Source organism: Marmota marmota, unplaced genomic scaffold (assembly GCF_001458135.2).
Source record: "Marmota marmota marmota unplaced genomic scaffold, marMar, whole genome shotgun sequence".
NCBI classification, from domain to species: Eukaryota; Metazoa; Chordata; class Mammalia; order Rodentia; family Sciuridae; genus Marmota; species Marmota marmota.
The window spans coordinates 52,995,989-53,008,092 of NW_026000229.1; the positions used below are offsets into that span (position 1 = coordinate 52,995,989).

The 12,104-nt window shown below is 44.5% G+C and overlaps 1 protein-coding gene across 2 annotated transcripts; it reads left to right on the forward strand.

Moving 5' to 3' along the window:
* The first annotated feature begins 2,716 nt into the window (after positions 1 to 2,716).
* Dact1 (dishevelled binding antagonist of beta catenin 1) lies at positions 2,717 to 11,652 on the forward strand. Of its 2 annotated transcripts, none has more exons than XM_015480942.2 (4): positions 2,717 to 3,395; positions 5,549 to 5,681; positions 6,391 to 6,546; positions 9,736 to 11,652. In XM_015480942.2, the coding sequence occupies exons 1-4, from the start codon at positions 3,051 to 3,053 to the stop codon at positions 11,616 to 11,618; spliced, it is 2,517 nt and encodes an 838-aa protein (XP_015336428.1). In that variant the 5' UTR covers positions 2,717 to 3,050; the 3' UTR covers positions 11,619 to 11,652. The 2 variants fall into 2 exon arrangements, with proteins under 2 accessions (XP_015336428.1, XP_015336427.1); XM_015480941.2 differs by having other exon boundaries at positions 2,718 to 3,395; positions 9,847 to 11,652.
* Positions 11,653 to 12,104: the final 452 nt, after the last annotated feature.

Below are 12,104 nucleotides of genomic sequence, written 5' to 3' on the forward strand. Positions count from 1 at the left end.
TCAAAACCATAGAGGGAAGTAAGACTTTATCAGCAGAAGAAGGAAGGAAGCAGTGGGTGATTTCTTTCAATTGTCTTCCAAATACCTGCAACCAAATCAAAGAATCAAAGAGGAAAAAAAAATCCCAGGAACTAGAACAGGGAGGAGGAGACTGTTAGGTTAAGAAGAGCATAGGGGCAACCCAACCAGTCATGCTTAATATAACATTGGGGGTTTTCCTGGAAAAAACAATTACACCATTGAGCTCCTCGCTTCTAACTTCATTTGACAGCCCAAGTTTGTTTTAATTGGCATGTGAATGAACAGCATTATTTATTAATGTGCAATGGATACTTTGGAAAGCAAAACCTTTTTTCCTATTTGTGACCATTTTATTGGAGGAACCATCAGAACGCATTAGTTTTAATATTTAAACTTGCTGGAAACACTTTTTCATGGAGATGTACAAGCTGTTATGGCAAATGGTTTGCTTTGGAGTAATGAGCCAGCTCAAAGTGGCATTTGGTGGGAGGGGGGTTGGGAAGGTTAGGGAGGTTTGGAGACACAGCAACTTGTCTGTCTGCTTTAGCAAGATTTATTAGTAGTGTGTAAAAACATGTTTCAGCTTCTTCCCCCTCCTCAACTATATAAATATAGTTGTCAATGTGTGACATAACACAGGCCACAATAATAGACTCCGCCCAGCCAGGCGGAATCTGATTCAGACTAGAAAGCAAGATGCTTGTTTAGAAAAGAACAGAATGAAACAATGACAGAAGACTCCGGTGAGTGGTATTTGGCAGGCAGGAGAAGTCATTATTTGTTAGTCTTACTAAATTTAGGGAGCAAAATTAGTTCCTGTATTATCAAATAGGGGTTGGTACACAGTAGGCACAAAGAATAGGTGACCTGAATAGAATTTATTTTTTCAGCTTAGGAACACCTGGAATACAATTTCATTTTTAGATCTACTATGGAATCTTGTTAATTATCAAGGTTGTAGTTCCTTTCATGTATGGAGAAGGTAAAATGGGAGGAGAGTGAAGGGTGGCAAAGGAGCTTTTGCTTTTGTTTTTTGTCTTTTTGGTATATGTCGACTTAGTTACATTTGTAATGGAGATTAAATGGGTACTATTAAGTTTAAAAGTTAGTTAAAAAGTATGTCAATGAATAAACAATCTACAACTAACCTACATCCTCTTGAGTTTCTAGCAATTATCAGTTGAATGCTTGCAGTGCACTGTGCTGAGAACAGTTAGTCTACGAGGGTAGACTGCCTTCCGGGAGCTTTTATAAAATAGCTGGAGAGAAGAGATACACATAAACACCTACATACACAGATGTGTGTGCACACACCCAGGTAAATAACCAAACAATAGCTTGTGGAAAGGTCCAAATATTCATTCAGTTAAGGAGTTCAAAGGAGGGAAGAGAGTGAGCTGATTTTGGAAGGAAGATTAGACCACACAGTGAAGGGACAAAGAAAATTCCTGGAAGGGGTAAGCAGCTGGTCAAAGGTGCAAGAGTCTGCAATAATGATATAAGAAGTATTCCTTCACGCAACACTTTGCCTGAACTTCTTCAAAATGTGACATGGTGGTTTTAATTTCCGTGTTGCTTGCCTGTGTGCTTTTAACAATCGTGTGGTACTGTCCCATAAACAGGCCAGCTAGTGGCATTTGCAGATCCCTAGCTCACTGAAATTCCCTGTGTCCAGTGTCCTAAGCCTAAATGATCACCCCACAAATGATACTTCAGGGGAAAATTTGATAAGTTCCTCTGGTGGGGTGGGGCAAGAGGCACAAGTCATAAAACCTTAAAATCTTCGTGCCAGCTATGTTGTAAACACACTCTTTCAAGAGATATATGTTGTATGATGTACATTATCAAAATTCTTGCAACAGGCAAGTTCTGATAGCAGCTCCATTTCACCTTTGGGGAAACATGCAGAGAGGGCAAGTAGTTTGCCCATACAGCTATTCGAGAGTGAAACAGTGTTTCAAATTCAGGTACTCTGGTTTCAGAGACTGGCTCTAGTGAACAGAGACTAAATAACAACATTAAAAAGCAAACAAAACCCCAGTCGCATAAGCACGCACACTCATAAACTTTAGGCTTTTAAAAGAACTCATGCTGGCCCTAAGATGACATCCTCCTGCTTGGTTTTAAATGCCTTCTAAAGTGAGATTTCCGTCAAAAATTAAAAAGAGCAAAACTTAAAAACGTTTTAAAAACAACCCTACAGTGAGCTTTGTATGGATGCTTTTACAAAATGGAGTTAAAAAAAACAAAACAAAACAAAACCCAGAAACAAAAACCAAAAGCTCAACTCATAGAAATTGTCTTCGAATACACTCGCAGTAACTTGCTTGGGAAGGTGAAAGAAACCTAAACCAGTGTGAGCGGACCCGGAGAGTGGACGTGTGGGGAAAGGGTTAAGATTGTGTACTGCAACTTGGTCGAGTTTCAGAAAGTTCTCTGGGGAGCCCAACTGCCGCGTCCCTTCGCGGACCCTGCCGACTAGGCTGACTGTAACAGGATGCTGGGGCTCCAGGCGCTCGCCCGTCGCTTTTGGGTGATGGAAAAGAGCCAATGAGCAACGAGGAAAAATCGGGTGCAGTGAAGTCGGAAAGGGGGCTAGCAGGCCCGCGGGAAGAGCGGGGGAGGAGACGGGGAGGGGCGGGGAGGAGGAGGCCGGCCGCGAGCGCGAGCGGCGCGCCTGACAGAAGACCGGTGAACGAGGGGAGCGAACCTAGAGCAGAGGGGCCGGCGCGGGGAGGCGGGCGCCAGGCGGGGGTGGCCCGGCCACCGCGCGTGACGTAGCGCCGGGCTGGGCGTTATCAGCTGCGGGGCCGTGGCTAGGGACTCGCGGCGACAGCGGACGGCGCCGCTCGGGCCGGGTCCTCGGCAGCGGGCCGCCGCGAGCGGGTCCCGAGCGCTTGTGGCTTTGGTCCCCGCAGCTGTGCCCCAGTGAGGGGAGGCATGAACTCGCAGCTGCAGCCCTAGCGCCTCGCACCTCCACCCTGGCAGCCTGGCTGCGGTGACCGGTCTTTGCTCCTGGATTGGGGGCCATGAAGCCGAGTCCAGCCGGCACCGCGAGGGAGCTGGAGCCTCAGGCACCCGCCCGGGGCGAGCAGCGTGCGGCGGAGCCCGAGGGGCGCTGGCGGGAGAAGGGCGAGGCGGACACCGAGCGGCAGCGCACCCGAGAACGGCAGGAGGCCACGCTGGCCGGGCTGGCGGAGCTGGAGTACCTGCGCCAGCGCCAGGAGCTGCTGGTCCGGGGCGCCCTGCGCGGCGTCGGGGGCGCGGGGAACGCTGCGCCCCGAGCAGGGGAGCTGCCTGCCGAGGCGGCGCAGCGCAGCCGCCTGGAGGAGAAGTTCTTGGAGGAGAACATCTTGCTGCTGCGGAAGCAATTGGTAAGTCGTGCCCGGAGGTGAGGCAAGGCTGCCCCTGCCGCGGGACTGGAGGTCGGGCAGGTGGTCTGGTGTGGGAGCGGGGTTGCCTCTGGCTGGGGAAATTCTTGCAGTCTTGAGCCCCCACCCCGACCTCCGCCTCACACCTCCCTAACCCCCAGTGCGGTGTGCCTGCGGCGCGTCGTTCTGGCGTGTGCCTGCTTTGTGTCAGGTGAGGGGCTGGCGACCTCGCGCGGATTGCGGGGAGGGGGTGGCTGCTCTCCCCTCCTCCTCTGCATTCGAGATTCTTGGAGTCGCTAGTTCCTACCTTGTCTCCATAGTTAAATGAGTACATGCCCTTTCCCCAGAGGTTCGCAACCCCCCACTTAAAATGCCATTTCATTAGGAGGTCTCCCTAGTTTCATCTCCTCCCGCAGAGAGGGGACAAAAGCGAGGAGGGGGCTTGTGGCTCGGCTAACTAACACCGAGTTTTACGATTACACTGAAGCGCCTATAGGGAGCCCTGCCCCTCCCAGGGCTCTCCCCAGCATACCAGCTTTCTCCTGGACTGGTGCTTAGTTTCAAATAGAAGTCCTTTGTATAAGGCAGCTAAAACTAGATTGCAATTGATGGCAATTTGGCTGGAGAACGTGCCTCCTCTTCTTTATGCGTTCTGCTAGCTGTGATTGGTGGTAGAGGTGGGAGAAGAGAGAACTTGCTCTCGAGGAGCATTTATCTTACAGGATTTCTGTCAGCGTCCCAGGCACTCTATGCAGTCTTCATTAATGGAAAGAAAAGGAACTTTGGACCTTAGTGTATTGAGAACAGCTTTTGACCCCGCCTCAGAATAATGGCGGCAGCTTTGTTTCGGTGACCTCAAAATGTAGTTTTGGAAAACGGCAAAAAGATCCTATCTGACCATGTGATACTATCTGAAAGTAGACACATGCTAGATAATGGCCCTCTTAAAATAAAGTGTCGGGAGGCTGTCAGTGTCATGTGTTTTCTTGTTTTGTCTCTTTTCAGACAATTTATTTTTTGAGCATCTAAGTGCCTTTACTTATTTGGTTCATTTTTCCTGAAGAAACTCAAATTTTAGCAAACAAGCATCTGGTTTATGTCCCCTAGCTTTTTAAATCAAAGAACAGTCAAGAGGAGTAGATATTCATGTGCATCTATTTTGTAAGGTTGTATGCTGTGGTTTTTGTGTGATAGCTCTGGTTTGGGCGTTTTACTGTTTCTTTGAACAGACCAGGATCATATGTAACAACGATTTGAACCAATTCTCACTGATTATGCCTGGTCATTTACATTTTATGCAGTGCCTTGTGCAATAGCACATTTTGGGCTTCATGACTGTCAGGATTGCAAGTGATGCATTCCTATTGTCTGTCTGAGGGGAGCAAGGCAGTATGTCAGGAGAATTTCAGTCCAGTCAGTGTTTATGGTACTATTTTCATTTGTAGACTTGGCATTCATGATTTGAACCAGATGCCTTTTGAGTTCTTTTGCCTTTCCAGCCAGCTCTAGGAAGCACTAGGTGGCGGTGTGAGTTAGCACAACCGATCTGTCACCTTTGGAAACCTGAGCTGAGTTCAAATCTTGATGGACCTTCCCTTGAGGGTTTTGGATTCTGCCAGCTCACATTATACTTGGCACTGGCTATTAGTATTAGTTTCTCACTTTCAAAGGCCCTAAGACTGATTAAACCCCACAAAGCAACTTATAGAAAACAAAACTCTGCAGGCCAAGACATTTGGCCAGAAAACCTCACCTAAGTAAGATTATAATGTATTGTAGGAAACTTGTTACTCTGACTTCAAATTCAAAAGTCTACCACGAAGCTTTATTTTAAACTGGCTATATACCAGATGGATTAAAGTCTCTCTAGTTTTCTTGCCTCTCCCTATAAAAAGTCACAGATTGTATATACTAGTTAAAACAAACAACAAAAAAAGTGCTTTAGAAAAATGAAGAAACTGCATCATCACAAAACATGAGAAAGTAGAATTAAAGATAGGACATATTTTCCAGTTACTGAAATTTTTCTTTACTTCAGGTTATTCAGTAAAATTTTGGTTTTGGGAAGGGTTAGTGAACCTTGAAAACTTAAGACTTTCTGGTTCTTTGTCACTAAAGTATATCCATTTTTCCTTTTCCTGTTTCTTCCTAATTAGAATTGTTTAAGGAGAAGAGATGCTGGCTTGTTGAATCAGTTGCAAGAACTTGACAAACAGATAAGTGACTTGAGACTGGATGTAGAGAAGACATCTGAAGAACATCTGGAGACAGACAGCCGGCCTAGCTCAGGTGAGTGTGTGTATACAAGGACAGAATTCTGCACTCACAGGTAGCCCCCTATGGTTGGTAGTTCCAGACTTGCAAATGGCAGTGGGGTTTGTTTCCATTGCTGAGAGAACTAAGAGTAGTTTAGTATTCAGTTGTGTGAGAAAGAAATAAAGTCAGATGATAAAATTTTTAATAATGAGATCGATCTGACTGTAGTCCCCTGAGTTAAAAAAAAAAAAAAAGGTTCTATTCAAATTTTTGGAAGAGCAGTCCTTTGAAACTTGAGAAAGTCAGAATTGGTCAAGAAAATTAGTCACACTTCAACTTCCTGAGATCACTTCAAAAGTTTTTTTTTTTTTTTCTTTTAAACCATTTGGCTCCTTAGATTTTATTTTCTCTTAAGGCTATTCCTTCTGAAAGATTCATGACAAAGTTGAAGCTTTGGCAGATCTAAGTTCCTTTCTTACACATCTTTAAAGGCAAGGCCAAGGAGGAAGGTCAATTTGATGGTGAGAGTAACTTTGAAACATAACCATAGTTATACACTCTTTGCCTTTTCATGATGATTGTTTGAAATAAAACCATATTATCAGCTATTGGACTCTAAAATCCAGTGAAATAAAATGGCCCAAAACACCAAAAAATAAAACCCTCTTCCCTTTTTCCTTTTAAGCATGAATGTGTATTATCCTTGACATAATTTTAATTCCTACGATTTTTTTATTTGTAGGGTTTTATGAGCTGAGTGATGGGGCTTCAGGATCCCTTTCTAATTCCTCTAACTCGGTGTTCAGTGAGTGTTTATCCAGTTGTCATTCCAGCACTTGCTTTTGCAGTCCCTTGGAGGCAACCTTGACTATCTCAGATGGTTGCCCCAAATCTGCAGGTAAGAATTGTTAGCACTGATAGAAATTTTAACTGGCAGGGTTAAGGACCCTTAGAGTTATGTAGCTCTGACCTCTTTTGCTAATGGAAAACCAAAAGTTCATCAATTTACTTCACTGAGTGCCATAATATGTCTAAATTTATGGCTTGATCTAGATGAATGTCTAGGATTAATTTACTCTTCTTTGGGTCTCATTTGGCTTTGTATTTTCATAGTAGCAATTTAACAGTGGAGATACTGCACCAATATTATAAGTCTTGAACTGAATTTCTGAGTTTTTGCTGCTTAATTTGTCTGTATTTTCTTTTCTTTTTTTTTTGTGTGTGTGCTGGGGATTGAATCTAGAGTCTTGTGGCATGCTGAACACATGTTCTACCATTGTGCTATATCTCTAACCCCATTGCATTTCTTTTGAAAACCATTCTGGAACAGTTTTCTTCTTCCTTTAATCACTTAAAACTAAAGTGTACATTAAGTTAAATACGTCCATCATCCTTGTCAAGAACTGGCACCTCAGAAAGCTCTGGCCCCTCCATGTTTCCCAGAATACTCTGTATGATGTGCACCCCTCCCCCCCAGCCCATAATTCCCCACTTGGGACTATACTTGCTGTGACCTCCTGAGAGAATCATATTGTTAGTACTGGCAGTTTTTGCATTTCTACTATGTGGCATGCACCACTAGATGCTCTGCATATCTCTTTTGATCCTCGCAACAGTTCTGCAGAGTGTGTAGGTATTTTTAGCTCTATTTTATGTATTAAAAAACTGAGGCCAATTGAAGTTCTTTAAGCTATTTACATAGTAAGTGGCAGAGGCAGGATTCAAGCTCATGTCTAACTGCCAGGTCCATGTTTACCATCCCAAGGGAATTCAATTTTTTTTTTTTTTTTTAGAGAGAGAGAATTTTAATATTTATTTTTTAGTTTTCGGCGGACACAACATCTTTGTTTGTATGTGGTGCTGAGGATTGAACCCGGGCCGCACACATGCCAGGCGAGCGCGCTACCACCTGAGCCACATCCCCAGCCCGGAATTCAAAATTTTTATATTCAACCATCTCATCTAATAGAGGAGGAATTTTGGCTTATAAGCTGTTGTCAGAAACTCCCCATGGGCTGAATGGCAGAGTTGTTGCTGAAATTCACGACTACACCTTTGGTCCTATGAAAGAGCAGAGAAGATAAGAGCTGCTGCAGGTGCTGGCACAAGTCACTGTACTCTGTGTTTATCTATTTTTCACTTGTGTATGAGACTGAACTTTTGAGTTCAGGCAAGGAAAACCTAACACTGAGCAGCTGAGGTTGCTAATTGGTTTGTGTTTGTACAATATGTGTTCCAACAGCAATCATTTGGGGAAACACAGAACTGTGTTATCTAGAGGGTCTGGGCCTCAAGTTCATTGATAATTGTTCTTCCTCACTCTGTAAATCTGGTTTCAGAGGTAAACTTTATAAGCCCATTGAAAGGTACTTTTGTACAGGTTTTCCTTGAAGACAGACCTCTGGCTCTCTCAAATGCCCTCCTTGCAGCATTGAGACAGTTGGGCTGGGCCTTGAGCTCTCTGGTTCAACTCTTAAATAAGGACAAGGGATCAGTGGTGAAATGTAGGTAAATGTGGCTTTAAGTAAGGCAAAAGCTGGGCGTGGTCTTGTGGGCTTGTAATCCCAGTGGCTCTGGAAAATGAAGCATGAGGGAGGCGGATGTAGGAGGATCATGAGTTCAAAGCCAGCCTCAGCAACTTGGCAGGGCAATAAGCAACTCAGTGAGACCCTTTCACCTCCAATAAAATACAAAATAGGGAGCTAGAGATGTGGCTCAGTGATTGAGTGCCCCTGAGTTCAATCTCCAGCACTGGAAAAGAGAAAAAAGTAAGGCAAAGATAGGACTTAGGGTAGTGGAGGAGGAGGGATGGGAAAGGATAGAGGTTTCCTTTTCTTAGAACAAACTATTTATTTATTGGGGGTTGAGTAGATGAAGATTATCATTTTCCTTTTTAAAATATTTTCTTTATAAAAGAAATTTATTACAGGTACATAGGTTTTTAATATCTGGATAAATAAATATAATGGAATATAAATCAATGATGGACTCAACTTTGAATTTTCTCTGATAACTTAAGGTCATTAAAAGGATTTGATGTTTATAATATTCACTAAGAAATCAAAATCATCACCAGGTGCTATGGCCCACACCTGTAATCCCAGTGGCTTGGGAGGCTGAGACAGGAGGATTGTGAATTCAAAGCCAACCTCAGCAATGGAGAGGTGCTAAGCAACTCAGTGAGACCCTGTCTCTAAACAAAATACAAAATAGGGCTGGGGATGTAGCTTAGTGGTTGAGTGCCCCTAAATTCAATGCCTAGTAACCCCACCTTCCAAAAAAAAAAAAAAAGAAATTAAAATCATTTAACTAAGAAAAAATTTGATTTCATTATATTTTGGTATCAACATTTTTAAGATGTGGGAAATTTATCCATTACTAGTACTCAATCTTTTAAAAAGTCTTATGAAGAACTCCCTATCCTATTAAACAATGTTTTGTTTTTTAATATCACTATTGAAAATATGCTGTTATTATTATTGAAATTTGATCAGTTTATTTGACCTTTTAGGTGTTTTATCTGAACAGATATCATTAGGAATCAAGTTTTAAAAAGTACAAAATGAGGAAAAAGTCCATAGAAACTAATTTATCCAAAGAATTTTAAAAGGAAGCCAGAACAGACTCATTGATTTTTTTCCAGTTAAAAACGCAATAGTTATTGTTGAAAATTTAGAAAGATGAAAGTGAACATCAACTTTTTCCCCATCACACTGAGGTGCTACTATTAGAACCTTGGTATGACTTCATCTTAGACTTTCTTTGTATAAACACAAATAATCATACTCTTATATCATGATTTTCGCTAACATTTATAGTGTTTTCCCTTTTCAATAATTTGAAAATATTTCTAATGGCTAAATGTATTTCCTTTAAAGAACATATCTTGCCAAATTTTTGTTAAATTTGTTTTTCACTCATTCAGTTATATGAACCTTATGTAAACTGGTAGAGTAACTAGTGGAGTATTTTTTTATTCCTTTGTTATTCATTCTCTACCCATGAACTTGTCTTAATAAAAACTGGTCAGAGACAAGATGGTGCTACTAATTAATTTCTTCAGAGTGTACCTTTAAATGTTTTTCAGATCTCATAGGATGGTTGGAATATAAAGAAGGCCACTGTGAAGACCAGGCCTCAGAGGCAATTTGCTGTTCCCCCTCCACACCACAATTTAATTCCCTTGATGTCATTGCAGATGTGAATCCCAAGTACCAGTGCGATCTGGTGTCTAAAAACGGGAATGATGTATATCGCTATCCCAGTCCGCTTCATGCTGTGGCTGTGCAGAGCCCAATGTTTCTCCTTTGTCTGACGGGCAACCCTCTGAGAGAAGAGGACAGGCTTGGGAACCATGCAAATGACATTTGCGTTGGATCTGAACTGGATGCCACCAAAACAGAGAGTTCTTTACCATCTCCAAGCAGTCTGTGGTCTGCTTCCCATCCTTCACCCAGTAAAATGGATGGCTATATTTTGAGCCTGGTTCAGAAAAAAACACATCCTGTAAGGACCAACAAACCCAGAACCAGTGTGAAGGCTGACCCCACGAAAGGGCTTCTGAGAAATGGGAGCATGTGTGTCAGGGCCATTGGCGGCCTCTCGCAGGGCAACGCCGTGAACCTTAAGAATTCCAAACAGGCGTGTTTGCCCACTGGGGGAATACCCTCTTCGGACAATGGGGTATTCTCCCCACTGAAGCAATGGTCAAAAGAATCAAAAGGAGAGCAACTGGAAAGTAAAAGGTTGCCGCCACCCGAGAGCTGCTTGGCAAGCACGGTCTCGGAGCTCCAAAGCAAGCATCTGCCCCCAAATGCCAAGGCAGCTTCCCAAGAGCATGCGCGGTGTCCAGCCGCTGGGAAAGGTGAGTCCCTGAAAGAAAGCTGTCAGATCTCAGCTGCCTCTCCAAAAGAGAGCCCGGGCAAAGGTCCTGTGCCCTTGCAGGAGAACAAGGCTGTGCAGTCCCTGAAAAAAATGCCGCAGAAAAACAGCCTGCAGGCTGTCCCCGCGCCCGTTCCTCCTCCACTGCTGCCGCCTGCCTTTCCTTTGGAGGAGAGGCCTACATTGGATTTCAAAAGCGAGGGCTCTTCTTCGCAAAGCCTGGAGGAAGGGCATCTGGTCAAAGCTCAGTTCATTCCGGGGCAGGCACCGGGTGGCAGGCTCCACCGGGGCCACAGGAACATGGGCGTCGCGAGAAGCTCCACCCTGAAGCACCGAAGCCAGGCCCAGCAGGGTCTGGAGAACAGTCTGCCGACCGTCCGGGAGAAAACCCGGTCAGGGAGCAAGAAGTGTCGTTTCTCCGACGACTTGGATACAAATAAGAAACTCAAGAAAGCGACTACCAAGGGACGGAAGAGCGGGAGTGGGCCTTCCGATGTGGGTCTTCCCGGCAGGCCCCTGGGCAGCGGCCACAGGGCGGGAAACAAGGCACACGGCCACGGACGGGAGCCGGTGGTGGCCAAACCTAAGCACAAGCGAACCGACTACCGGCGGTGGAAGTCCTCGGCTGAGATTTCTTATGAAGAGGCCCTGAGGAGGGCCCGGAGGGCTCGCAGGGAGCACATGGGTGTGTACCCGGTGCCGGTGGCAATGTCCTACGCCAGTCCCTATGCCTACGTAGCCAGTGACTCCGAGTACTCAGCCGAGTGCGAGTCCCTCTTCCACTCCACCGTGGTGGACACCAGCGAGGACGAGCAGAGCAACTACACCACCAACTGCTTCGGGGACAGTGAGTCCAGCGTGAGCGAGGGCGAGTTCGTGGGCGAGAGCACCACCACCAGCGACTCCGAAGAAAGCGGGGGCTTAATTTGGTCCCAGTTTGTCCAGACCCTCCCAATTCAAACGGTCACGGCCCCTGACCTTCATAACAACCCCACAAAAACCTTTGTCAAAATTAAGGCTTCGCACAACCTCAAGAAGAAGATCCTCCGCTTTCGTTCTGGCTCTTTGAAACTGATGACCACAGTTTGAGTAGAAAGTGTCTTTCCCCCCTGTTACTGGGGTGCGGGGGGTGGGTGGGGGGAACAAAGAGGGGGAAAAAGATGATGTCTTAATTTTTGTGTGATACTTTCATAGAATGTTTGTTCTTTTATTAAGATAAAACCAAGGTAAATTATGTCTCATCTTCATCATGTATGGTCTCTAGTGCCTTTAATGGAAGGTAAAGGATATATTGCTAGTTGTAAGTAAATATTGACGTTTTAATGGTGGTGATAGTGAATGAATTTTGTGGTATCAACTGACTTGTAAATTTTATGAGCATCTGACAAGGGACAGGTTTTGATCAATTTTATTGGAATGAGACCTTTTGATTTCAAGGTCAAGGTGGATGGAATCTTAGGATGTGCATTTGCTCCGTGATTCTTAGGGCAGTGTCTCTGTAAGGTCTCTCCTGTTGAGGGGCATTCCATACAATTGTGTGAAGTAAGTACAAGAAAGAGTCATTGTTTCTTTAAT